At 43.0% G+C, this 27,921-nt stretch overlaps 1 protein-coding gene and 2 pseudogenes across 4 annotated transcripts; all 3 read left to right on the top strand.

Moving 5' to 3' along the window:
- The first annotated feature begins 319 nt into the window (after positions 1–319).
- Positions 320–419, top strand: LOC123573181 (U6 spliceosomal RNA; annotated as a pseudogene).
- Positions 420–5,306: 4,887 nt separating this feature from the next.
- GCM1 (glial cells missing transcription factor 1) lies at positions 5,307–27,833 on the top strand. 4 transcript variants are annotated; one of them, XM_045391045.3, is made up of 8 exons: positions 5,307–5,383; positions 8,358–8,568; positions 11,401–11,473; positions 16,464–16,543; positions 20,561–20,813; positions 22,746–22,858; positions 23,902–24,030; positions 25,875–27,833. In XM_045391045.3, exons 5-8 carry the CDS (start codon positions 20,666–20,668, stop codon positions 26,613–26,615), a joined length of 1,131 nt encoding a protein of 376 aa, XP_045246980.1. In that variant the 5' UTR covers positions 5,307–5,383; positions 8,358–8,568; positions 11,401–11,473; positions 16,464–16,543; positions 20,561–20,665; the 3' UTR covers positions 26,616–27,833. The 4 variants fall into 4 exon arrangements, with proteins under 4 accessions (XP_045246980.1, XP_045246981.1, XP_045246979.1 ...); XM_045391046.3 differs by lacking the exon at positions 16,464–16,543; XM_045391044.3 differs by lacking the exon at positions 11,401–11,473.
- LOC123573300 (small nucleolar RNA U3) lies at positions 6,207–6,310 on the top strand (annotated as a pseudogene).
- Positions 27,834–27,921: the final 88 nt, after the last annotated feature.

Consider the following 27,921-nt stretch of genomic DNA (forward strand, 5'->3'; position numbering starts at 1 on the left):
GTCAGGCTCTATGTCAGAAGGGACAGAACGTTCTAATGGACAGCCTTGGGGGAAAGGCAATTTCCTAAAAAATGGTGAGGTAAGGAGGCAGGGGAATGTTGACACCAGAAGGGATCAGAATGTTAGATAGACATACTCTCCCACGAAGGAAATGACTTTTAACATCATTCTTCTCCAGTTCATATTTTTCCTTTGACTTATGTCAGTTTGCTGATGCCAAAAGTTTGGTTACACCACCTTGTAAACATCAAGCTACTTTACCTCTCTGTGCCTCAGTTTCCTTATGCTATTTTCATACTTATATAGCTTAATAATACCAGTACTCCCTTCAACACATATGCTAATTGGAATGATAGAGAAGGTTAGCATGGCTTCTGTACAAGGATGGCATGCAAGTCAGTGAAACATTCCATGTATTTCTTAATATTTTCAGTAGCAGACTACGCTGACTATAGTTAATAACAATGTATTGTATGTTGCAAAATAGCTAGAAGAGAGGACTTGAAATACTCCCTAACACGTGAAACAGTAAATACTCAAGGTGAGGGATACCCCAAATACTCTGACTTGATCATTACACATACTATGCGTGTAGCCAAAATATCATATGTACCAACAAATATGTAGAACTACTACAAATTTATAGTACATTTCATGAAGAGGTTGTGAGAACTAAATGTTTGGAAAGATGCCAGATACACAATAAGTGATAAATAAAAGTCCACAGTAGAACAGCTGGGCACAGTGGCTCACGCTTGTAATCTCAGCACTTTGGGAGGCTGAGGTGGGTGGATCACCTGAGGTCAGGAGTTCGAGACCAGCTTGGACAACATGGTGAAACCCCGTCTCTATTAAACATACAAAAATTAGCTGGGCATGGTGGCACATGCCTGTAGCCCCAGCTACTCAGGAGGCTGAGGCACAAGAATCGCTTGAACCGGGGAGGTGGAGGTTGCAGTGAGCCAAGATTGCGCCACTGCACTCCAGCCTGAGCGACAGAGCAAGACTCTGTCTCAAAAAAAAAAAAAGTCCACAGTAGAAGAACTGGGCAAATGGATGAAACTAGATAGGGTAGATACCAGAAGGATAGAACTGTAGGTATAGAAGTTCATCCATTAGGTAGAACAAGGTATCTCGTAGGCTGTGAATTGGAAACCACAGGCAATAGTCTAGGCAAACTTGTCAGCCCTGAGAGTCTGGCATGGTCACCCCAAACCAAAGGCAGCACAATAATGCTCCCTCCCTGGTTCCCGAACATGTAGAAATATGAAGGTGTGGGTTATGGTTGATATTGTGACTGGGATGTGGCTGGCATCTTGCGTCTGGGAATTCTGTGCATGGGACAGTCTGACCCAAATAATTATCCTGCTTAAAATGCCTAAAGCATCACTATTGATGAAAAAAAAAACAAAAAACAAAAAACAAAACCCCAGAATGATCTCAATAGGCAGGCCTCAGAGTGTCAGGGAATGCAAGAGTAGAGATACTGAGAAATCCAATCATTAGTGGTTGAGGTCAGTTCCCAAGTAATAGGGCCTCTAGCCACCTGGCTTAAGGCAGGATTCCTGTCTCTAGGGGAGGAGGCACAGGGTGGAAAGAGTGACGTAGAACTCAGATTTTATAGGAGTGGAGACAAAGACTCCAGATGCTGAACACGGCTCCAGGGCTCTTCATGCAGTACCGTGGTCAACAGGCATGTCTCTGAGTTCTACCCCAGCTCTGCTACTACTTACATTTCTGTGTGATATCATTTGTCTGAGTCTTGATCTCCTTCTCCACAAAAGAGATATAAGAATAGTACCTATTTGATAGGGATGCTGTATGGATCAAGGGTGATAATACAGACAGGTGCTTAAGCGTGGTGCCTGATTCATTCTAAGTGTGCAATCAAGGGAAGCTACTAAGATTATTGTTATTAATAACAATGACAGAGATCCAATTAGGGAATGTGGCCAGGCAAGGTGGCTCACACCTATAATCTCAGCACTTTGGGAGGCTGAGGCAGTGGAACACTGGATCCCAGGAGTTCGAGCCCAGCCTGGGCAACACAGTGAGACCCTGTCTCTACAAAAAGTTTTTAAAATTAGCTGGGTGTGGTAGCATGTGCCTGTGGTCCCAGCTACTTGGGAGGCTGAGGTGGGAGGATAGGTTGAGCTTGGGAGGAGGAGGCTGCAGTGAGCTGAGATTGCGCCACTGCACTCCAGTCTGGGTGACAGAGCAAGACTCCGTGTTAAACAACAAAACAAAACAAAAACAATTAGGAGAATTTGGGTAATAAGTTGGGACCTTGGCCTTAAGAAAGCAAAAATACCCTTACTAGACTGGGACATCATGTTCACAGCTCTATCAGAATGTGGAGCCAGAGCTTCTCAGCGCCCTCCTGTGTCCGAGCAGGGTTGGTGCTTGGGACAAGGATGGCTGTGATGCTGCAGCTGGAAACCCAGCAGGTCTTTCTATGAGGAGAGGGAAAGTGGAATATCCCAACTTGGTCGTGAAGGAAATAGCAGCCTCGCTGGGGAGCCAGAACCAACACTCATCAACAATGAAAAGCAATAGCCCGATGTGGTGATGGGCACCTGGAATCCCAGCTGCTTGGGAGGCTGAGGGGGGAGAATGACTTGAACCCAGGAGTTTGAGTCTACCCTGGGCCACACAGGGAAATCCTATCTCCAAAAAAAGCAAAACAAAACCAATCAACCGAACAAATAAAACAAAACAACTAAAAGCAATAGCATGTAAAATAGGATTGCAAATAAAAATGATATCTTTTTGTTCTGTATGGGAACAAAAAGATATAGGAAAACAAAAGTTTGAAAGGACATGCCCAATATGTTAACAGTGGAAACCTATGGGAGATGAAAATATGAGTTTTTTAAAAATCATGAATTTATTTTGTAATTTTAAAACACTATTAGTTGCAAGTGATACAAGACAGCATATAATTCAGAGTTAAGAGTTCAACATGGCCGGGCACCGTGGCTCATACCTGTAGTTCCAGCACTTTGGGAGGCCAAGGCAAGCGATTTCTTGAGCCTAGGAGTTCAAGACCAGCCTAGGCAACATGGTGAAACCCCATCTCTACAAAAAATACAAAAATTAGCAGGATAGCGGGACGTGGTCAGGTGCACCTGTAGTACCAGCTACTTGGGAGGCTGAGGTGGGAGGATCGCTTGAGCCCAGGAAAGCAAGACCATAGTGAGCGATAATCACACCACTGCACTCCAGCCTGGGGGGCAGAGTGAGATCCCGTCTCAAAGAAGAAACAAAAGAGTTCTACAGCATCACAGAAATAAGAAATCATGTGTTCTAGAATAGTGTGGGAAGCTCTCATAAGGAGCTCTCGTAAGGATTTATTGCCTGTTGACACTAAATCCACTCTTTACTCTGCTTTGTGATTCTGGTGCTAGACCCTGTAGACATCCTTTTTCACCAGCTGGCATAATTTTAGGCTTTGTCCTCATACAATGTATCTGAGGGATGGAGAAATGTCCTCCTGACCAACAAAGGGATTACAGAAAGGAGACCAAGACTGGCCAGATAAAGTACAATAAGATCAAGCAGGGTTGGCCAGGCGTGGTGGCTAACTCCTGTAATCCCAGCACTTTGGGAGGCTGAGGCGGGTGGATCACCTGAGGTTAGGAGTTCAAGACCAGCCTGACCAACATGGAGAAACCCTATCTCTACTAAAAATACAAAATTAGCTGAACTTGGTGGTGCATGCCTGTAATCCCAGCTACTCGGGAAGCTGAGGCAGGAGAATCACCTGAACTCAGGAGGCAGAGGTTGTAGTAAGCCAAGATAGCGCAATTGCACTCCAGCCTAGGCAACAAGATCGAAAATCCATTTGAAAAAAAAAAAAAAAGAAGCAGGGTCTTAAACTTCAGGCAGGAAAGGAATTTGTTCATGAACTGAAAGACAAATGGGAACTCTATTAGGGGCCGCTGAATGCAACTATGAGGCGTTCCAAGCCTTTTGCCTTCTGGTCTTCTCATCTCTGCCTCCTAATCCTCATCCTTGAGAGTCTGGACCTTCCTGACAGGTACTGATCCCTCGTCATGTTGTCCAAGATATTGTCACTCCCCTAAACACCCTCTTCCAGTCCTTTGTGCCTTGATAAATATCTATTTGTCCTTCAAAAGGCTCATCGAGCATCATTTTGGTGGTTTTCTCTGGTTCTCCTCCCTCCAGCTTAATAGCCTTCTCATTTATATTACTTCTATTCTATGCATCAATTTTAAATGGCCTTATTTAGTAGCTTTGTTCATCTTTTCTACTAGAATGAACTTCTTAATGGCTTTCATTCTCTCTTGTGTTGCCAAGGCCTAGCAGACTACCTAGAACAAAACAGATGAACTGAACTGATTTAGGCTGTACTGCGGATGTCACTGAAAGGAAGAATAGCACTGAGGGTGTCTCTAGAAGAAAGAATTGGGGTTTTTTTGTTTGTTTTTTTGTTTGTTTGTTTGTTTGTTTTTTGAGATGGAGCCTTACTCTGTCATCCAGGCTGGAGTGCAGTGACGCGATCTCAGCTCACTGCAACCTCCGCTTCCTGGGTACAAGCAGTTCCCTGCCTCAGTCCCCCAGGTAGCTGGGATTACAGGCGTGTGCCACCACACCCGGCTAATTTTTGTATTTCTAGTAGAGACGGGGTTTCACCATCTTGGCCAGGCTAGTATTGATCTCCTAATCTCATGATCCGCCGACATCAGTCTCCCAAAGTGCTAGGATTACAGGCGTGAGTCACCACGCCGACCAAGAATTGTGTATTTTTAGGGGATTAGAACACTCAGAAGTAGTGGGACATTATTGCTAGGGTTAAGATAGCATTTCAGTATTTCTGGTAGAGAGGATGTTGGCTGTCCACTGTCTATACCAGTAAATTTCCTCACCATAATATCTCTCTCTCTCTGTCTGTCTTCTCTCTCTTGCACACACGAGAGAGAACTATGACCTGCCGCGTAAACAGTGGGAGAATTAGGACCTACTGTGAATCGTCTGCCTGGGGCCCAACCTGTAACATCACAAGAAGAAAAACTCTGTACTTCCTCATGAGGTTCTTTTCAATGTCCATTTTAGTTCGAATGTCCTCATAACATAAAGGGAGGGGGAAGTTCAGAGATACATCATAGAATATTCATCACATTGCTGGCATTCTGAGAAGAATCAGGCTGGTTAAGTGACTCCCAGGCTGCTCTTACCTATCCAGAGCCTAGAGCATCTAGATTTTGATTGGACCATTGCCAGAACTCATTAGCATAGTGTACCCTGACCTGGAGTAGGGAACAGCGTCTGCTCAGAAAATGACCAGAGCCTGCTGGGACTTGAACCAGCAGTAAGATTTTCACGACACAGTTCTGTCTGCTTCTCCGTAAGAAGTTAGAAGGTAAGGAAGCCAGAAATCCCGTGGAGAGGCAAATGTAAGGGATGCGGCAACGACCACTCCATTCCTACAGGGTTTCATTTGTTCTAGTTCATTTTTCTGTAGAAATGATGAAAATTGAATATAGTTTGCGCAAGTCGCTTTTAAAAAAGTAGTCTTGACAAGTGTAGTTTTTCAGTCCTAGAAGAGGAAAACAGAGTTTACTTAAGGGCTGTAAAATGGTTTTTTCTTCTTTCCTATGTTTTGTTCTTAACTTTTAGGGAAATATTAAATTAATGCTCATTCGCTTAGCAAATGTTAATATTGGGAGAAAATCTAAAAAATAACATAGTTGTTCTGTAATGAAATTTTCTGTATTATTCTTCCCTTAATTTAAAAACAAAAGAGTTATGTCTATATTGCCTAGGCTTTATAGCAATGTTTTTGATTTTTGAAAATATGAATCTTATTTCCCAAGGTTTTTAAAAAGTAGATCTATTCTAATTAGTTATAACAAAATTTGCAGCATCAGAGACGATATCGTTACTGTTCGGGGTAAGTACATGGAACTGCTGCTTGATATCTGCTTCTTCTATACCTGTTATTTAAGTCCCTTGAATTAGAATCAGTTTGCGGCAATATTTCTTCAGTAACACAATGTTTGTTTCCTAAACATAGAATTTTACTTAAAATCCATGAGGATTTAGTCTTGAAAATCAACATTCAGTTGGGGAACAGAAACTTCATGCTCTGCAACCACTAGGTTGTAGCTCAGTACGGGTATGTGGAACAGAAAGGAAGAGACTCTGATTAGCTTGTCATTTAATGGTCAAGAATTTCATTTATAAAGACTGTACTTTCAAGGATCATTTCTATAGTTTGTTACTAGAGAAATTTCTCTGGACATCTAGAGCACACACGTAAAAGAAAAAAAAAAGGACTTCATTCTTATGTTCAGGTCAACAGTCTTCTATATACATACACTTTCCCTTGGTAGAGTTCAGTGATTGACAAGTACTAGGATCATATAACACTAAATAACTAAAGAACAGGCCAGGCACGGTGGCTCATGCCTGTAATCCCAGCACTTTGGGAGACAGAGACGGGTGGATCACCTGAGGAAAGGAGTTCAAGATCAGCCTTTTCGACATGGTGAAACCCTGTCTCTACTAAAAATACAAAAATTAGCTGGGTGTGATGGTGCGCGCCTGTAATCCCAGCTGCTTGGGAGGCGGAGGTAAGAGAATCGTTGGAACCCCGGAGGTGGAGGCTGCAGTAAGCTGAGATCGTGTCACTGTACTCCAGCCTGGGTGATAAGAATGAGACTCCATTTCAAAAAGTAAAACAGAAACGAAAACAATAAAAACTAAAGAACAGAGTTCATGGATCTTGCCAAAGCTTAGGCTATTAATCTGCCTTGCAGTTTGAGTTCCCTATTAAATAGCTCTACATAACATCATTATGTCTCTTGTTTTATAAGAGTACCAATAAATGAAATGTTACACATGTGAACATGTTTCACTTCATAGCCTACTAACAAGTACCTTTCATCTGCAAAATTATTCATTTTTTTCCTCAGGGTAGAACATTTCAAATTTTCTTTCTTTTTTCTTTTTTTTTCTTTGTAAATCTCCTTTAGCCAATTATAGTTAGAAATTAGAGCAGTATTTCTCGTGAGGGAAGAAATGCCATTTGAACAAACTTTTACTTATTCGTTCATTTATTTACTTATTTTTTGAGACAAGGTCTCACTCTGTCACCCAGGCTGGCTTGCAGTGACACAATCTTGACTCACTGCAGCCTCAACCTCCTGGGCTCAGGTAATCCTCCCACCTCAGCCTCCCAAAGTAACTGGGACTACAGGCACGCAACACCACGCCCAGCTAGTGTTTTGTACTTCTTATACAAACAGGGTTTCTCCATGTTTCCCAGGCTGGTCTTGAACTCCTAGACTTAAGTGATCCATCTGTCTTGGCCTCCCAAAGTGTTGGGATTACAAGTTGCTAGCACCTAATGGGTAGAGAACAGGGATGCTGCCAAACAGTTTACAACATGCAAAATCTCCCAACAGCAAAGAATTATCTGGTCCAAAATGTCAGTAGTGCCAAAGTTAAGTAACCCTGTTTCAGATGAATCAGATATAAGCATATTAGTTGATAATATTTGAAGATGTATAGTGCATACAGGATTTATTGCAGAGACCAAAACTAATCTTTATGGTGATTTGGATTTTCAAATATATTTTTTTCTGGCCATGTGCAGGGGCTCACGCCTGTAATCCCGACACTTTGGGAGGCTGAGGTGGGTGGATCACTTGAGGTCAGGAGTTCGAGATCAGGCTGGCCAAGAGGGTGAAACCCCGTCTCTACTAAAAATACAAAAATCAGCTGTGTGTGGTGGCACATGCCTGTAATCCCAGCTACTGGGGAGGATGAGGCAGGAGAGTTGCTTGAACCCATGAGGCGGAGGTTGCAGTGAGCCGAGATCGCACCATCACACTCCAGCCTGGGTGAATAAGTGAGATTCTGTCTCAAAAAAAAAAAAAAAAAAAAAAAATATATATATATATATATATATGTATATTTTTTCTAGATAAATTCAATGTGATGTTCCCCTCTTGCAGCTTCAACCACACATTAGCTAATTTATGAAGGCATTTCTGTGGAAACAACTCCAAGCTAGTATCCTCCTGCCCTAGCAGGAAAAGGTCCTAGCCATTGTTTACAGATGACAACTGTCTCTGCTAAGGCCTTCACTACTCTGCTAAGGATCTTGCAATGAGAAAGCAAGCCCAAACCCAAGGGTGAAAGCAATGATCACATGCTTGTAATTCCCGATGGCCAACTTTTAAGTAAAATCACTAATGGCTCCTATGTTTTGTTTTTTATTAGTATGTTGGTACTTGCAAAAATGTCAGTGAAACAGGTTTTTCTGGCAGAGGAGCACTGATTTTTTTAAATCTCTTTAATGGCCAATACTAATATAATTTATTTTTTAGCCCTAGAAAACAATCTCCTGGTCTAAGGTGCTTGAGTGGGCCAATCCAGCTATATCAAGAACCTTTGAGAACAAAATTCTCAAGCACTTCTGAGGGGAGTCGAATAGGTGAAAACCTTGGCTGGCCTGACCTTATCATGGAACCTGATGACTTTGATTCTGAAGACAAAGAGATATTAAGCTGGGATATTAATGATGTGAAGCTGCCACAGGTACGTACTTGCTATAAAAATCTGCCTTCAACATTGGGCTATGAAGTCTTGACTATTAACATGCGGAGACCTGGAAGGCAATTGGTGAGGGTTCGCTGGGTAAATTCCTCTCCCCCAGAGCTTCAGCTGGACAGCTGACTGAGGGATTTTAAGAAGAGACGGCAAGACCTATGATTGGAGTGGGTCTTTACTTACCAGACTCCCACACTTAGAGACTGATGCAAAGAAATTTCTACTTCCATTGTCTTTAAAAGTTGGCTTGACTCAGGTTGCCCTCGCTCTGGCTAGATGGTATGATAAAACCCATGATAATTTATTTGGCCATAAATTGACTCTTTTTTATGCGCAAGTCCTCATACAACCTTATTTGCTGTAGTGATAGTTTTAACTCAGATTCATGTCTAACTGGAATGTGCTGGAATCCAGATGATATTGTTCTCTTGTGGAATACAGCATGCTCTTCTTCCTTTTGTCTTTTTCCTCTTCTTTCTTTCTTCTCTTTCCTTCGCCTTGCCTTGCCTTCTTGTCTTCCTTCCTTCCTTCCTTCCTTCCTTCCTTCCTTCCTTTCTTTCTTTCTTTCTTTCTTTCTTTCTTTCTTTCTTTCTTTCTTTCTTTCTTTCTTTCTTTCTTTTTCTTTCTTTTTCTTTCTTTTTCTTTCTTTCTTTCTTTCTTTCTTTCTTTCTTTCTTTCTTTCTTTCTTTTCTTTCTTTCTTTCTTTTCTTTCTTTCCTTCCTTCCTTCTTTCCTTCCTTCCTTCCTTCCTTCCTTTCTTTCTTTCCTTTTCTTTTCTTTTCTTTCTCCACTTTTTCTTTTTTTTTTTTTTGAGGCAGGGTCTGGCTCTGTGAACTAGGTTGGAGTGCAGTAATGCGATCTCAGCTCACTACAGCCTCAGCCTCCTGAGTTCAAGTGATTGTCCCACCTCAACCTCCCAAGTAGCTGGGACCATAGGCGCATGCCAACACACCTGGCTAATTTTTGTATTTTTTGTAGAGATGGGGTTTTGCCGTGTTGCCCAGGCTGGTCTTGAACTCCTGGGCTCAAGTGATCCCCCTGCCTATCTGGGACCACAGGCACACCAAGCTAATTTTTGTATTTGTGTGTGTGTGTATGTAGAGACAGGGCTTCGCTGTGTTGCCCAGGCTGGTCCCGAGCTCCTGGGCTCAAGCAATCCACTCGCTTCTGCCTCCCAAAGTGCTGGGATTACAGGCGTAAACAGCCTGGCCTCTTCTCCTCCTATTTTGTAAATACCATACATGCACTGAAAATAGAGAGACTTCATTTCACATTTTATTTGGCAACTGACTTTTTTTTTTTTTTTGAGATGGGATTTGCCTGGTCTCCCGGGCTGGAATGCAGTGGTACCATCATAGCTCACTGCAGTTTCAATCTCCTGGGCTCAAGTGATCCTCCTGCGTCAGCCTCCTGAGAAGCTGAGACCACAGGCATGTGCCATCACTCCTGGCTAATTGAAAAAAAAAATGTTTTTTGAGAGGAGGGTTTCACAATGCTGCCCAGGTTGGTCTCAAACTACTGGCCTCGAACAACCCTTCTGTCTCAGCTTCTCAAGTAGCTGGAATTATAGGCACACATTACTTGTTTAATACTGATTTTCCATATGTATCATTGTTTACTTCCTTGGCTTCCTTTATTAACATTTAAGATATTTTCACTAGAACTTGTTTGAAAAGGTGACTAGACCAGTACCAAGTCATGAAAAAGTCAGTCCCATCTGCCTGATTCTGGGTGATAAGGAATCTGAGTTATCAGAAGCAGAGGAGAGGGAATAGAGATTCCCCTATCTTTGTAACTGATCCAGAATTTCTAACGAAGACTTCCTTTTGTTTCTCTTTATGCTTTTTCTTAACTTCCAACCTCACCCCCTCTACCCCTCCCACCACCCCCGACCCCACATCTATATCCTCTATTGGTAGGTCTTGGGACAGATCTGGAGAACAAAAGTGTGCCCCACTTTCCCTCCATGGTTCTAGAAACCACAGTTGAATCATATGCAAATATCTATTTTAGGGATTTGTGTTTGTTGTTGCTCTTAATTAGTATTACAATTATTGTCACTGTTGTGGAGATACTTTAAAGTAAACCTTAATTGCTCTTGGCTCCAGGACCCATATTTTCACCTATTTCTAACTTCATGATTGCAACACCCAAATAGAAGTTGGACAGACACGAAATCAAGAGTTGAAGTAAACAGATACGTAGAAGACTTTACAGTGTCACATTCTATAGCAAGAGTTTTAGTGAGTTTGAGAACCCCATGAAATGGTGGGTGACACTGTGTCTTAACAGGCATTTTTTTCTGGGACACAATTCCTCATCAGATCCATAAAAAAGAGATGAAGACCTCTTTCCTATAGGGAAACCTGAGGCTCATAAAAGTTCATGTTCCAACATGAATTTCCAAAAATGAAAGTATTTGCAGCTACCTAGGACATTAAATGAGAAATTTATAGCAAAAACTGCACATTTGGTTTTAGAAATGTATTTATAGTTCATTAAAAAGTACTAAGATTGCTCATGGAAATAGCTAAGTGTCTTCCAATTTGTTAAATATGTCAGGGAAATGATTAAAAATGCAAATATTCCTTAGTATTTTCTGAGTAGAGAGAATACCATCCTCATCTGGGTTTATGCTAGCTTTATCATAGGACCAAGAAACACTTGAGCTCTTGGAAAGATTTCCAGGCATTAGATTTTATATTGTGTGAGCATATCTGGAGACAGAGGGGTATACTATGAAAAGTACAGGACTTGGAGACAAATGCCCTAGATTTGAATTCTAGCTCCACCTCCTTTTTTTTTTTTTTTTTTTTTGTAGAGCCTTGAGTTGTTTACCTTTTCTGAAACTTCCTTTCCTCTCTGAAAATGAGGGGGTTGCGCCAAATGGTCTGGTATGTACCTATTAGTTCTAATAGTCTAGAATTCTAGAAATGTCAGCCTTGTGCCTAGCACAGTGCCTGACGTGTATGAAACAACAAATGTTGAATATGGAATTCGTTAATAAGTGGCTCCATTGTTTAGAATCTGTGTGAGACTGGAGAAATTGATTTTCTTAAGTCTTAGCTACCTCCTGTAGAATGAAAATAGTAATTCTCCACATATCCTGCCTCAGTCTCTAAGATGTTTAGAATACTGTTCCCTAAATATATTCTGTAGAGTACAAGTTACATGGAATTTTAATAGGTACTGTGAAGAAAGAAAAAGAGCAATACAAGGTTCAACAAGGTTAACCAGATTTCTTGACTGCAGGCATGGAGTCTTTCTCACCATCCTGTGCATTGGTGGGTCTCCCAAGGAGGCTGTGTTAGGCAGTGTAAACCCAACTTATTTTTGACCATGAAATGTTTTTCCTGAAGCCCTTCAGGAGTTGATGTTCCCCAGACTACATATTTGGCATTTAACAAATGTGGTTTAAAGGATCAAATGTAATGGCTTATTATGATTATAAATTTTTCTAATTCCACTCTCTGCCCCATCGATCCAAATCATTTATAATTTATATTTCATAATTTTATATTCTTGCCAGAATTATTAGTTATAAAACACGTAGGAGAATTCCTTTTCTGTTTATCCTTTCACATGCTTCAAGTTTCAAGTTTCTTTTCCTTCCTTCCTTCCTTCCTTCCTTCCTTCCTTCCTTCCTTCCTTCCTTCCTTCCTTCCTTCTCTTTCTTCCTTTCTTTGTTTCAGACGGAGTCTCATTCTGTTGCCCAGGCTAGAGTGCAGTGGCGCTGTCTAGGCTCCCTGCAAGCTCCACCTCCCGGGTTCAGGCCATTCTCCTGCCTCAGCCTCACAAGTAGCTGGGACTACAGGCGCCTGACACCACGCCAGGCTAATTTTTTGTATTTTTAGTAGAGACAGGGTTTCACCATGGTACAGGATGGTCTCAGTCTCCTGACCTCCTGATCCACCCACCTCGGCCTCCCAATGTGCTGGGATTACAGGTGTGAGCCACCGCGCCTGGCCTTTCAAGTTTCAAAATGATTACCAGTTGCATCTTCTGATCTGAGAAACTCCATGTGTCTTTAAATAGTTCAGATACATCAAGGTTTATGGGTTAATTTTGACAACAGTGAGCAGTAATATCCTCACTAAGATATCAGACGTTTTTGAGAAACTGAAATGTGGGAGACACTGCAGTAAGCTCAGGGATACTGGGGCCATTAAGCTACGTTAACTTCCTTGGAAATGCTCATGATCTTCTGGGCTAGTGGAACAAGATTACTGCTTAAATAGAGAATCAATGCCTTGTAGAAAAATGCTAGAGGAGTTTGAAAGAAGGAGTGTGTAATTCAACATGACCCTGGCATGGGGAACAAGGCCAGAAGAGTTTGTGTAAGGTTAGAGAAAAAAAAAATTAAATCAATCATCTATTACTTATGTCATTAACTACAACAACAGTCTGAATTCAGCAACAGTCTGAATTTAGGAAACATGCTGGCCTGGACAACAGGAAGGAAACATAATGTAATGAGTTGCATTACTCTCTGCTTGATACTACACAAGCCATTTCCATATAACCATCCTGGCAGGGGCGTTGACTTTCAAGGTCCTTGTAGGGAACCAGGGTCTGAAGACTCAAATGTTCACATTTTAGAGAGTTGTGCACAAGTGTTCAGCATGAAGATTTTGGGGACTACTGGTGGTTTGGAAGCAGGCCATCCTAAGAGGACTCTATTGTTTTACAGGTAGTAGAAAGCCGTTAATCTTGGGCTGGAAAATGTCAAGATCAGATCCTAGGGCTTAGAAAGTCCTCAATTCTTCCAGCTTCACTTGTCCTTAGTAAATCTTTCCTCTCTTGTATTTGTTTCCTGTGTGTTGCCTCCTTTATGTTGTGTGTGTCTTTACAAATCCTCATTTCACTTTTTTCTGGCCATTCCTCCATTTTGATTCCATTTCTCTTCAATATAACCTGTGGGAAACCAGCCCAGAAATGCAGGCACTTGACTTAAATTTTTTTTTTTTTTTTCTTCTTGGAGACAAGAGTCTCTCTTTTGCCTGGGCTGGAGTGTGGAGTGGTGTGATCTTGGCACACTGCAACCTATCTGTCTCCCGGGTTCAAGCAATTCTCGTGCCTCAGCCTACCATGTAGCTGGGGCTACAGGCGCACACCACCACGCCTGGCTAATTTTTATATATATGTATTTTTTTAGTAGAGATGGGGTTTTACCATGTTGGCCAGACTGGTCTCGAGCTCCTGGCCTCAAGTGATCTGCCTGCCTCAGCCTCCTGAAGTGCTGGGATTACAGGCATGAGCCACTGTGCCCAGCCAGCTTAAACCATTATTGATAAAACTGTCTTTATTTCAAGCCAATTTGCTTTCCCTTCCTATTCCCCTTAAATTACATTTGCACCTAGAAAGTTCAAATCTAATTGCTTTAAGGTTTGCTTGATCCAAGCAGCAAATGTCTGGTGTTGATTTAGTCTTGATTTAAAATGTGGATTACATGGTCCTGGAGAGTGTCACACTCTTATTAGTACTGATTGTAATACTTTAGAGAACTTTGAATCTCTACGAATTATTTTCTTCTGGTTGAAAATTGGGAAGAAATTCAGTTCCTTTTTCTCTTAAATAGTACCCATTTCACTAGTGAGAGGAGAGCACCCACTGTGTTTCAAATACCAGCCAGTTTCTCTCAGTTCAGATTGTGCCAATAGCACTACAGCCAACAAACACCCTGGATCATTTTGTTCCTACACACTGAGCAGTTTGCAGATTAAACCCATGGCCAAAGCCACCCCAAGCCATTAACTCACAAAATTACAAGGTTTAAGTACTTTTTTTTTTTTTTTTTTATAGAGAGAACATTCTCTAGTATAGAATAGTAAAGTCAACTGCAAAGGGGCCACAGTTCTGATTAGTTCATTCCTGGACTATGATTTTAGCCAGCTAAATCTGAGTACTACAGCTGGCTTGTTCTGATTACATGTGGACACATGGATTCACAGAGAGAGCTCAGATATTCATGTTTGTTTACAATTTTGGGCTTCTCTTTTGCAGACACAAACTTCCTTTGTGGCATGCAGTGCAGTGGCATGATCTTGGCTCACTGATATCTCTGCCTCCCAGGTTCAAGCAATTCTTTTGCCTCAACCTCCTGAGTAGCTGGGATTACAGGCATGTGCCACCATGCCTGGCTAATTTTTGTATTTTTGATAGACAAATTTCCTTTGTCTCCGTCCTTGACCTCAAGGGTCATTTGAACTTCCCTGAGACAGCTCTACCTATATGGGCTCCCATGATCACTGGGGCCTCTGCAATTTGGACCAGAATTCTTCTGCCACTTTGTGCTTCTGGTGTGATGCAGATAGGAGCATTACTGCATCTGCTGGTACCCTGCAGCAGGTCCCTTGCTTAGCTGGGTGGAGTGGAAAAGGGAAGCGAAAAGAGAATACAGACAGAGTTTGAAAGCTGGGGTAACTTGGCATAGTTTAGTGTTTTCAGAGTAAATAAGGAACTTTGTCCTGAGTCTTTTTTTTTTTTTTTTCAGACGGAGTCTCGCTCTGTCGCCCAGGCTGGAGTGCAGTGGTGTGATCCCAGCTCACTGCAACCTCTGCCTCCCGGGTTCAAGCGATTCTCCTGCCTCAGCCTCCTGAGTAGCTGGGACTACAGGTGCCCACCACCACGCCTGGCTAATTTTTTGTATTTTTAGTAGAGACGGGGTTTCACCGTGTTAGCCAGGATGCTCTTGATCTCCTGACCTTGTGATCCGCCCACCTCAGCCTCCCAAAGTGCTGGGATTACAGGCCTGAACCACTGCACCTGGCCTGTCCTGAGTTTTGATTTCTTGACTAAGAAATACCAGGATTAGTCTAAAGAGTAATCAGTAATTTTTTTTTTTTTTTTTGAGATGGGGGTCTTACTATCTTGCCTAAGCTGATCTTGAACTCCTGAGCTCAAGCAACCTTCTGCCTTAGCCTACTGGGTAGACATTCCCCACCATGCCTGCCCTAAAGAGTAATTCTTGAACAAACACAGAAGCGTTTTGTTGAATTGAATTTCTTTGCTTGGTAACACTTCAAGTTTTATTTCCAGTTGGCCCAGAAGAGATAAGTTCTTGAAAAGTTGTGTGTAAATCAAAACGTTGGTAGAAGATTTTTTTTTCTGTTTTCCATAATATCTGATTTTTGTACCTCTATATAATTTGCTTTAAAGTATGTTTGTTTGCTATTCCTGTTCTACTTGGAAACATTTATTTATAAGTAATGAATAAGCTATATAATTAATGAAAATCTGGAAGGTAATTGCTTTATACAAGTGCAGACTATATTCCAAATGAAAATCAATTTCATAATATGATCGTATGATAATGTAGATATTTTTGATACTTTATTTCAGAATTTGTATTTTACTTTATTAGTTTTATATAACAATACTTAATTTCTTCAGGTACCCTCTTAAAACTTCAAGTAGTTGAACAAATTAGAATGAGGTGAGGATGAAGGGTGTTCTAGGAGTGCATAGAGCTACAAAGATTTTGATTGAGTTAGAGGATTAAATACGTTAGTAAAAAATTGTACCCAGAAGTCATCAAAATATCAGTTAAGCCCCCAATGATGTTACCCAGGAGATTATAAATATAAATTAGTTAAGTCTACCTGTTGGAAACCTTAGAAATATTCCCTTTCAATTATAAACTTCTTAACTAAGAGGAAAAACAAAGAGTTACTCATGAAAAGTTAGAAATTAAAACAAACAAAGGATCTAAAAAGAAGAAAGTATTTTGTGGGGATTTGCTAAACATGAAGAAATGATTATTGTTTCTTATTAAATTTTACCTCTCTGAGGCCTTGGTTTAAACAGGTTTCAGAAATCACAATCATCCGTCTGACACTTGAGTTCCTTTGCATTATTGAGAGCTGGGTTTTCTCTTAATTTCAGTGTAAAAAGACATCAAAGACCCCACTAAACGTCCAGGTCAAAGACCAGGCATGAATAAATGGCCCAGAGACTAGCTTGATGTGAGTACATTTACTCCTAGTAATGTTCTCAGTCCATACATTGTCTAAATTATTACTGTTTTTTTTTTTTTTTTTTTTTTTTTTTTTTTTTTTTTTAGACAAAGAACTCTTGTCACCCAGGCTGGAGTGCAGTGGCATGATCTTGGCTCACTGCAATCTCTGCCTCCCAGGTTCAAGCAATTCTTTTGCCTCAACCTCCTGAGTAGCTGGGATTACAGGCATGCGCCACCATGCCTGGCTAATTTTTGTATTTTTCATAGAGATGGGGTTTCACCACGTTGGCCAGTCTGGTCTCAAACTTCTGGCTTCAAGTGATCCACCCACCTTGGCCTCCCAAAGTGCTGGGATTACAGGGGCGAGTCACTGCACCTGGCTATTACTGCATTATTAATAGAACAGGAAAACTAACATACCAGTGGAGGGACTATCAGAAAAAAGCTTAAAGGATGGTAGAGACCAATTCTTCCTCTACAAGCAAGGAGTCTTTGCTTTAATCAGAACATCTGAGATGTTCTCACAAATACATTCCACTCCTTCTGGTTCATGAGGTCTATGGCTCTGACCAACCTAAAGAGGCCACCTACCTTTAAAGCATGAAAATCTCAGCTTTCCTCTAAGTCTACCTTGCCCTCATCTCTGCTATCCTGACAACTGTGCTTTATGTTGGAATAATTCAAGTGCACCAGTAGTTTTTTACAGTTCAATATTAGAGGAAAGTACACTCAGAAAAAAAATCTATTTTTAGGGGAGACGGTCTCACTGTGTTGCCCAGGCTGGTCTAGAACTCCTGGGCTCAAGAGATTATCCAGCCTTGGCCTCCCAAAGTGCTGGGATTACAGGTGTGAGCCACTATTCCTGGCCAAAAGTACACATTTTAATGTTTTAACCTACATTATTATTTCAAAAGGTAAGATACTCTATTATGCTTTCTATGGTATTTCTGTGACAGAAAACAAGAGAGCATTGTTTGCAGCTTTGGGTCAGAAAAAGGAAGGAAGGAAGGGAAGATAAGGTGGGTGGAGAGAGCAGGAGGCATGCTGCCTGGGGAGCTTCTCTCACCCCGGGCATTGAGTCTCAGCAAGCCCAAAATTACTAGGGAACTGGGGAGGAGAAGGGACAGTCTGGGAAAGCAAATGGTCCAACCAGCATTCTGGCCTGGCCATCTGGGAATCTCTGCTGTAACTACCTAAAGGACCACAGGGAACTTCTCCAGATGTAACCCTCCTACTATTTATACCCTTCCCCCTCCCAAACCGCAGTAGTTACAGCACAGCACACAAAGGGCCAGCCACTGTCATGCCGTGAGAAGGAAGTTTGTGGAACAAGAGGTGTACTAATTAAGCTTTTATTTTATAGGGACTTGGACTCTTTTATTATTATTATTTTTTATTGAGACAGAGTTTCACTCTTGTTGCCCAGGCTGAAGTGCAATGGCACGATCTTGGCTCGCTGCAACCTACACCTCCCAGATTCAAGTGATTCTCCTGCCTTGGACTCCCAAGAAGCAGGGATTACCGGCGCCCACCACCACACCTGGATAATTTTTTGTATTTTTAGTAGACGGGGTTTCACCATGTTGGGCAGGCTGGTCTTGAACTCCTGATCTCAGGTGATCCACCCATCTCAGCCTCCCAAAGTGCTAGGATTACAAGCATGAGCCACCTTGCCCAGCCGGGACTTGGACTCTTATCTTGCATTCGGCTTGGCAAGGTTTAAAGCATGAAGTGACCTCTACTGGGTCTTCTCTCTCCCGAAAGCCAGTGACTCTTAAAACTGCATTGACTGGCTGAGGGCAGTTCCAGATCTGATAGAATAACAGTTAATATTGAGGAGGAACCTGCTGCATGCGAGGCACTGTTTTAAGTGCATCGTGTATGTTAATTCAGTAAGTCCTCAAAACCTCCCTCTGGGGACTCATGTTACCCCATTTTGCAGAGCTGGAAACAGAGGCACTGAGGAGAAAATAACTTGCTTAAGACTCATACCCAGAAAGACAGTGTACCTCCAGAGTCCAAGCTTGCAGCCAGGAATCTCAGACTCTTTGTGAAGGGTCAGATAGTAAATATTGCAGTCTTTGTGGGCCATAGAGTCTCTGCTGCGGTGGTGTAAAAACATCCATAGGCAACACTTAAGTGAATGAACATAGATCAGTTTCTATAAAACTTTATTTACAAAAACAGGCAATGGGCAGGATTTGGCCTATGGGTCCTAGTTTGCTCACTGCAGCTCTTAACCACCAAATAGTACTACCCTGCATGTACCTAAAACCTCTCATTTATATTTCCTCAGACCACCTCAGGCCCTGTGACATTCCATTCAAGAAGTATCGTTATATGGAATCTATAGTTTACAACACATCTGCTCTTCACAGCACTTTTGTGAGGCAGGTTTAATCAATGTTCCAGTTTTAGAGAAGAGCAAAACAGGCTTTAAAGACAAAGTTACTTGCCCAGAGTCTCAAGTTACAAAGTTCTTTGGCACGTTCTAAATTTGAATTCTAACTCAATAAATGCCCATCAATCCTGACACTTTTACTTTTTTCTTCTAAAATTTGTCTTCTTTTATATTGTGGGCTATGCTTTCTGGTTGGGAAAGCAAAGAAGAAGCAACCTAGTCTCTTCTTCTGGACCTTCTAGAATCTTCTATTTTGACCTTCTAGAACCTTCTAGATGAAAAATGTTCTTACACCATGCTAAGTCTCTGAAAGCCATAGGGCATGGACACAGCCTAAGTTTGACTGCTGACACTGCTTACTGATTCTCATTCTAAGAACAAGGGAGGGTCTGTCAAATGCAGCATCTGTGCACCAATGTAGGGCCTAGGAATATGAGCCACAGCATCAGTGACTAACAATTATTTAGAGCTTACAGCATGCTAGGTGCTGTGCTAAGTATTTAATATATATAAAATCGTATTTAATCTTCAGAACAACTCTTCAGGCAGGCAGGTCTCATCCCTATATTACAGATGAAGAAACAGAGGCACAGAGAGCAAAACAATGTGTGCTATAAGGACTGAGTGTCCTGTGTCCTTGGCCTTTCTTAAATTATTATTTTATTTTGGTCAAAAACACAACTTAAAACTTACCATCTTAACCATGTTTAAGTGCATAGTATAGTCGTGGTAATTATATGTACACTGTTGTGCAAAGGAGCTCTAGAACCTTTTCATCTTGCAAATGGAAACTTTGTCCATTGAATGACAACTCTCCTTGTCTCTGATGTTTTAAAGGAGAGTTTAGTCAAATGTTCATACACAGGGCATAGCGCCAATCCCGGGCAATAACAGAGACGCTTTCAGTCAAAACAAGCTCTTTCTTACTCTCCATCATGTTTGAGGCACATGAGTGTAGGGTTAAAGATAAAGGAAGAAAATCTCTGGGGGAAAAGTGGCTCTTTGATCTCTCTGAACCAGGGCTTTTCATCCCTCCCACTGCTTATCTCTGGTGATATTGCATAAACCTGTGTGACTCCCAGCAAGGTAACCACAGCGTGGTACGAGACATTATCTCACTATCCCACCACAATGTTTTCCACAGTTTATTTTGAGTTTTTAGAGAAGGGGTCTTGCTACATTGCCCACGCTGGTCTTGAACCCCTGGCCTCAAGTCATCCTCCCACCTCAGCCTCCTGCAGGCACACCCCACCACACAGGGCCCTGTTTTCCACTGTTATTGTGTCAGAGCATAGCATTACTTAACCTTCAAAAATTCGTACTGAGAAATGGTCATTACTTGTGTCACTGAGGGCTAGGGAAGTGTCAATCAGATGGAACTCACAGGGGCTACCATTTATTTTGATCCAGCGGCTGAATGCCTGACAGACATAGCACTCAGTTGCCATGTTGTGCTGGGCTCCCTGATCCCACTGTCAGAATTAAATGTAGGGAGGCTTTTGCCAAAGGTCTCTTGCCCAGCTCCTGAGTGCCAAAACATCCTTCCCATCTACTCCCTCCACAGTGGGTGACAGCTGTGTTTTCTAGCTTAAACTATAGTCGTATCTTTTGTGTTTCTATCAGAACGTGAAAAAGACTGACTGGTTCCAGGAGTGGCCAGATTCCTATGCCAAACACATCTACAGCTCGGAGGACAAGAATGCACAGCGGCACCTGAGCAGCTGGGCCATGCGCAACACCAACAACCACAACTCCCGCATCCTCAAGAAGTCCTGCCTGGGTGTGGTGGTGTGCGGCCGCGACTGCCTCGCAGAGGAGGGACGCAAGATCTACCTGAGACCTGCCATCTGTGACAAGGCCCGGCAGAAGCAGCAGCGTGAGTAGAGCTTGGTGGCAGCAGCAGAAAAGCTGGCATCCCTCAGATGCCCCTACCGGATGGGTCACTATGTCCCAGCACCGCCCAAGGGCACAACGCTCACCCTGGAGTGTAGTGGCAGCCAAGGCTGTTCTGATACGGAGCATATGGAGGGGAACCAACCAGACCCCTTGTGCTCCAGCAAGGACCCCCCGTATCTGCCATACCCAGAGCACCTACCATCAAAAATGCCCCCTTTGGTTAAGGCAGTGGACTGAAGTCTCCTGTTAAAGGGTAGATGGCAGGCGTGGTGGCTCACACCTGTAATCTCAGCACTTTGGGAGGCCAAGATGAGAGGATAAATTGAGCCCAGGTGTTCCAGACCAGCCGGGGCAACATAAGGAGACCCCAACCCATACAAAAAAAATTTAAAAATTAGTCGGGTGTGGTTGCACATGCCTGTGGTCACAGCTACTCTGGAGGCTGAAGCATAAGGATTGCTTGAGCCTGGAAAGTCAAAGCTGCAGTGAACCATAATGGAGCCACTGCACTCCAGGCCGAGCAGCAGAGTGAGATCCTGTCTCCAAAAAAAAAAGGGAAAATGGCTGGGCGCGGTGGCTCACGCCTGCGATCCTAGCACTTTGGGAGGCCAAGGTAGGCAGATCACCTGAGGTCAGGAGTTTGAGACCAGCCTGGCCAACAAGGCGGAACCGCATCTCTACTAAACACACACACACACAAATTTGCCGGGTGTGGTGGTGTGCACCTGTAATCCCAGCTACTCGGGAGGCCGAGGCAGGAGAATCGCTCGAACCCAGAAGGCAGAGGTTGCAGTGAGCCAAGGTTGCACCACTTGCACTCCAGCCTGGGTGACAGACTCCATCCAAAAATAAAATGAAAAATGTATCACTGAAGGGGTTAATGTTAATTCGTCAATGACCCATGTAAAATTTAGAAGAAAGTAGTTTATTGGACTTGCCACTGGACCTCTTGTGGGTCCCTAAGTGATCTCAATGTGTGCATTAATGTGGAATGGCAGCTGTGAAAGGTTAGACTCAATTCCATTCATTTAGGTTCACATCATAATCACGTGCTGAGATATTTGTTCATTTTCTTAGACACGTTCACTGGATTATGAAATAGATACATTCAGCGTGCCCTGTACCTCGCCCACTTCAAACCTCAAGTTACCTTATATTTTTCCCAGTAGTTTGTCTTCCAAACTTGCTCTTAGATCAGGACCTGGCATCAGTCATTTACACCTCTGTGAAAATGTAGTAGCTGCATTCACTCTCCCATGTAGCTTGGCCCCTTGACCCTTAGTTCTAATTGTGAGTTGAAAGAACTTCTCTTTTTTATTTTTTGAGACAGAGTCTCGCTCTGTCACCCAGGCTGGAGTACAGTGGCGCGATCTCAGCTCACTGCCACCTCCACCTCCCAGATTCAAGTGATTCTCTTGCCTCAACCTCCTGAGTAACTGGGACTACAGTTGTGCACCACCACGGCCGGCTAATTTTTGTATTTTTAATACAGATGGGATTTCACCATATTGGCCAGGCTAGTCTCGAGCTTCTGGCCTCAAGTGGATCCGCCTGCCTTGGCCTCCCAAAGTGCTGGGGTTACGAGTGTGAGCCACTGTGCCTGGTCAAAATTTCAAATATCACTAAATAAGTAGGGAGGGATTTTCTGCTCAGAAGAGCTCCTCCCTGACCTGTGAAATACCCTACTTGGTAGGCAACCACTTCCCCTATGTATGTGTGAGACCCATCTGGGCCATTTTGGGGGCCAGGCTTCCGAGGGTCAGGGGTAATATCTAGTGGATGGGAGCTCATGAGACTGTGCCCAGATTTATCCTCTACCATCCTGCAGTCGGGGCTAAAATCTTCAAGGCTGCCCAGGAGTCAACCGACATGGTTCAGCCAGGTGTAGTCATTTTCCTCTGCTCTTTTGTAGGGAAACGCTGTCCCAACTGTGATGGGCCTCTGAAGCTCATCCCTTGCCGAGGTCACGGGGGCTTCCCGGTCACCAACTTCTGGAGGCACGACGGACGCTTTATATTTTTCCAGGTTGGATTTTTGAGTTAGTTACGTGAGAGTTTCGTTACTGAGGAGTTTCACCAGAGGCTAGAGATACACTGGTGAATGAGATCCTGCACCATCCCCGAGGGCTCACACTCTGAGAAAGCAAGTTTGTCTGTCCCCTGCACTTCTAATAGATGTTTGAAGTGCTGGGGAGCTCTAGAAGGGGAGCTGGCTGCTTCCACTCCTCAGGAGAAGTGGCAGCTAATCTAGTCACATTGAGGTTAGCACAGTGCTTCTAAGCATGCCACATGCCACTGGTAGCCTTCAGCAAATCTGAGTTCGAACACCAGCTCTGACTTTTTACTTGCTCTGTAAACCCGAGCAGGTGACTTTCCTCTTCCACGTCCCAGTTTTCTGTAGAATGTGTAAGAGTACTAATGGGGCAGTGGCACCAACAGGGGTGAAGAATGGACCCTGACTCAGACTGCCTGGGTTTGAATTAGTGGGATGCTGGTAAACCAGCTCTCCAAAAAGAAAATGTCCTGATTTGTAGCATTTGCCAGCTTGGGCAATGGAAATATTCCCACGGTGGCTGATTTCAAGCCTGCAGTCATTTTTAACAATCAGCCTAGAAAATTCCTGAATGTTTAACTATTGACTCTCAGCTTTGGCCAGCTCCAGGTAGGGGAATCCTATCTCCCTCACTTCTAGAGGAGGTTACCCAGCTGGCATAATCACTCCGTGCCTCAGTTTCCTGTTCTGTAAACTGGGGGTGATAATAATAGTATGTACCTCAAGGGTTGTGCTGAAGACGAAATGAGATATAAGGCGCACAGGGTGTTTATTAGTGTCCGGCACATACCACAGGAAGCATTTAATAAGTGTTACTTAGCACTGTGATTATGGCTTTGCTGGGTGGGTGAGAGGCAGGCAGGCAGGAGCGTGGTGGGCTTGGGAGCGTCTTCAGAGGTTCATCCAGTCTTGTTACCATAGGAGACTGCAACACCACTCCGGGGGCAGGACACAGAGTGAAGCACAGTCTAGTTAGTGTTATATCGTTTCTTTTCTACTTCCTTGTCTCATTTCAGTCAAAGGGAGAGCATGATCATCCAAAACCAGAAACCAAGTTGGAAGCGGAGGCAAGAAGAGCCATGAAGAAAGTGCATACAGCACCTTCCTCCGTCTCCTTGAGCCTGAAGGGGGGCACAGAGACCAGGGTAATCCTTCATTATGTATGTTCAACACATGCAGTACCTTGCCACGCCTGTGCTGGGAGCGATTTCCTGGGTCCCTTGCTGACACAGGAAAAGCCAGAAATCATGGATTATCAGGCTCATCTGCAAACAAACATGTGCCAAAGAAATTAAATCTGAGGCTTTACTCTTACTTTCTACCATCTTTGTAGCCTGCTCTGAACCATAAAGTCCATGTAGTTGGAGAATCATCTTCCCTACTACAATTACAAAGAGAAAGTTGAATTAGCACTTAACTTATATTTGACAAGAACCAAAAACAATTGAAACGATCTCCACAAAATAGTAACCTCATGCATTTCACCGCCCGCCCCCTCCCTGCCCTCCTGAATTTCCATACATCCCCAAACAGATTGTTTTCTTAGCGTATTCTATCAAGATGAAATAAGCAAGCAGTTTCCGAAAATGATGGCTGTCCTAGGGTGGCAATAGTGGAGTGGAGGCTCTTTCCCACAGACAAACTGTGATGTGAAGTCCACTGCTTTATGGGCAGCAGTGCATAGGTTTTCTTGCATTTGTCTGTTTAATATTTATAGTAGTTCCCATACTTTTTCTACTGTTCAAAGTTGCACATGTCTTTTTGGGAGAACAGAGATGGAGCTGGTCCATCCCTAGAGGCTCTAAATGTACTTTATTTAAACAAAAATTGTAATGTGGGTCCGTTGTAGGGAAATGCGAGCCCCCCAAACCCAAATGGCTATTTCCTCATCCTTTCTCCCAGCCATGGGACAAGTCAAGTGGCATTTCAGTCTCTCATCCAATCTACCTGGTCACAGCCCTTTTTCTCTACCCCCTAAAAGTATCCCCTTAACAGCAAGTACTTTTACCTAAACAAGAGCATAACTTAATTCTCAACCAGATCCTTTTTTTAAATAATTAACTAAAGAATAATATACTTCTTCCATTTAGAAAAATAAATGAATGTACCACTCATGTTCTAGAGGTCTGATTTATGGTTCAACAAAATTCCCATGAATTCACAGAAAAATCTCTTGAGGAAAGGAAAAAGAAAAAAACAACAGCAACCATGGTCTCTCACACTCCAACGAGCACTAAGAAACAGAGAAGTCAAGGGAGGAAATGATGAGAGCGAGAGACCCCTGAGAGTTGTGCTGAGTATAATATAAATCTTTGAAGTTATACTTTGATATTTTGTGAATAGTTCCTTATAAGTCTCTCAAAAAGGCAATTAGAGGCCAGGCGCTGTGGCTTATGCCTGTAATCCCAGCACTTTGGGAGGCCAAGGCGGGCGGCTCACTTGAGGTCAGGAGTTCGAGACCAGCCTGGCCAACATGGTGAAACCCCATCTCTACCGAAAATACAAAAATTAGCTGGGCGTGGTAGCAGGCGCCTGTAATCCCTGCTCTTGGGAGGCTGAGACATGAGAATCGCTTGAACCCGGGAGGTGGAGGTTGCAGTGAGCTGAGATCGCACCACTGCACTCCAGCCTGGCTGGGCAACAGAGCGAGACTCCATCTCAAAAAAAAAAAAAAAAAAGGCAATTAGGATATCAGATTTGTGTTTGAGTGTGAGACATCCTAAGTACACTCATGTCTCCACAGAATGTAGGGAAATGTGGCTCTTACTGGTTAGTAAGCTTTAACACGGAAACAGGCAGCCTTTGCCTTTTTCAATGTGTCGTGGTTGTGGTCAAGCTGCTGCATGTATTTCTGCGTCAAGTATTAATGTGTAAGGAATGAGGAAAATCTGACGGAGCTCTTATTTGTGCAGAGTAACTCATGGATGCCTGTGGTAGTGGTTTGGATTTGCTTAACTTATTAACACGAGCATTTCACTTTCCTTTCCAGTCTCTTCCAGGTGAAACACAAAGTCAGGGGAGTTTACCTTTAACTTGGTCTTTCCAGGAAGGCGTCCAACTGCCTGGTAGTTACAGTGGACATCTAATAGCTAACACTCCTCAGCAGAACTCACTAAATGATTGCTTTTCCTTCTCCAAGAGTTATGGTCTGGGAGGAATCACAGATCTGACTGACCAGACTTCCACTGTGGACCCCACGAAGCTCTATGAAAAGCGTAAATTGTCCAGTAGCAGAACCTACAGTAGTGGAGACCTGCTTCCTCCTTCTGCCTCCGGAGTCTACTCTGATCACGGCGATCTGCAGACGTGGAGTAAAAATGCTGCTTTGGGGAGAAATCATCTTAATGACAACTGTTATTCCAATTATCCTTTTCCTCTGACCAGCTGGCCTTGCAGCTTCTCTCCTTCCCAAAACTCTTCAGAACCCTTTTACCAGCAGATTCCACTGGAGCCACCTGCAGCCAAAACTGGCTGTCCCCCATTATGGCCAAATCCAGGGGGGAATCTTTATGAAGAGAAAGTACATGTGGATTTTAACAGCTACGTCCAGTCCCCTGCATACCATTCACCTCAGGAAGACCCCTTTCTCTTCACCTATGCCTCTCATCCTCATCAGCAATATTCACTGCCAAGCAAGAGCAGCAAATGGGATTTTGAGGAAGAAATGACATACTTGGGTTTGGATCACTGCAACAGTGAGATGCTTCTGAACCTGTGTCCTCTGAGATGACCCGAATCTTTCACTATGTGCACCTCCGCCCCTCAAAAATGGGGAAGGGCTGAAAGAATTTCTGTAGGAAATAATTTTTAAAACATAACCATAGATAAATGACGATCACGATAAGCAGTAGACAAGGCTTTTTTTCCTTTTCTTTTTCTTTCTTTTTTTTTCTTTTGAGACAGAGTCTCACTCTTTTGCCCAGGCTGGAATGCAGTGGTGCAGTCTCGGCTCACTGCAACCTCTGCCTCCCGGGTTCGAGTGATTCTCCTGCCTCAGCCTCCCGAGTAACTGGGGTTATAGGCGCCTGCCACTGCGCCCGGCTAATTTTTCTATTTTTAGTAGAGACAGGGTTTCACCATGTTGGCCAGGCTGCTCTTGAACTCCTGATCTCAAGTGATCCGCCCACCTCAGCATCCCAAAGTGCTGGGATTACAGGCGTGAACCACTGCGCCTGGCTGACAAGGCTTTTTTTTTCATATGAGTAATTTTTTTGGCTCCTTCTCCTCCACTCTAGTACTTCCACCCTCAGTAAGGAATGGAAACCTGTCCCGTCTGGGATGTGAAATGCCCTATGCTTTTTCCCCCACATTGTTTGGGGCTCCCAGCACCTCAGCCACATTGCATGCTGGATTTTCATTGTCATTGTTGCAAATGAAATGGAGCAGACATTTGACATGCCCCTTATGCAGGACCTGATCTATGCCTTCCTGGGAACTGAGAATGAAGAAACAGAAGTAGATGGTAGAAGAACTGCATAAGGTGTGAAAAGCTGAAGATTCTACCACTGAAGTACTGAATATGTTATCTAGTTGTGAGATTAGTGTGTAAAATACATGTTTTCTAGATGATTTCTAAGACTTGTGATGACAAGGAACCTGACCTAACCCCATTATTCATAAAGACAAAGAACAGCAATGTTAAATTGCCATACGAAGAGAAATACTAGTGATGTGCATGGTCTCCTTGCCTCTCACTGACTTCCCCTTGCACAGGGGCTTCTGTTTTGTCCCATTTATTATTTCTGGCACCTATATGAATGTGGGGTTTGTAATAGGTGAGAAATATTTGCTTAGAGAAGCTCTTGGGCAATTAGCCTGGCAGTGATTGGCCGGCCATGTTTGAATGCCAGTTTCTCTTCTTTGCTGAAGTACTTCATAATAAATAAAAGTAAGCCTAGACACAAAATCTGGAGAGAACCATGCAATAAACAAGTATTTTTAAAATAAATGATTCCTTCTCCTTTATTAGAATAGTAACAGATGCACATGATACAAAATTCAAAAGTGAAAAAGAAGTCTCCTATTTCTAGTCTCCT

Source organism: Macaca fascicularis, chromosome 4, assembly GCF_037993035.2.
Source record: "Macaca fascicularis isolate 582-1 chromosome 4, T2T-MFA8v1.1".
Taxonomy (NCBI): domain Eukaryota; kingdom Metazoa; phylum Chordata; class Mammalia; order Primates; family Cercopithecidae; genus Macaca; species Macaca fascicularis.

What these genes read in the sequence shown, in the direction of transcription:
- GCM1 (XM_005552732.5), top strand. Translation starts at nt 8,494, where the DNA reads ATGGAACCTGATGACTTTGATTCTGAAGACAAAGAGATATTAAGCTGG. An exon ending in ATGATGTGAAGCTGCCACAG is followed by an intron (nt 8,569 to 20,560) that starts GTACGTACTTGC and finishes TGTTTCTATCAG; the next exon opens with AACGTGAAAAAGACTGACTG. An exon ending in GGCCCGGCAGAAGCAGCAGC is followed by an intron (nt 20,814 to 22,745) that starts GTGAGTAGAGCT and finishes GCTCTTTTGTAG; the next exon opens with GGAAACGCTGTCCCAACTGT.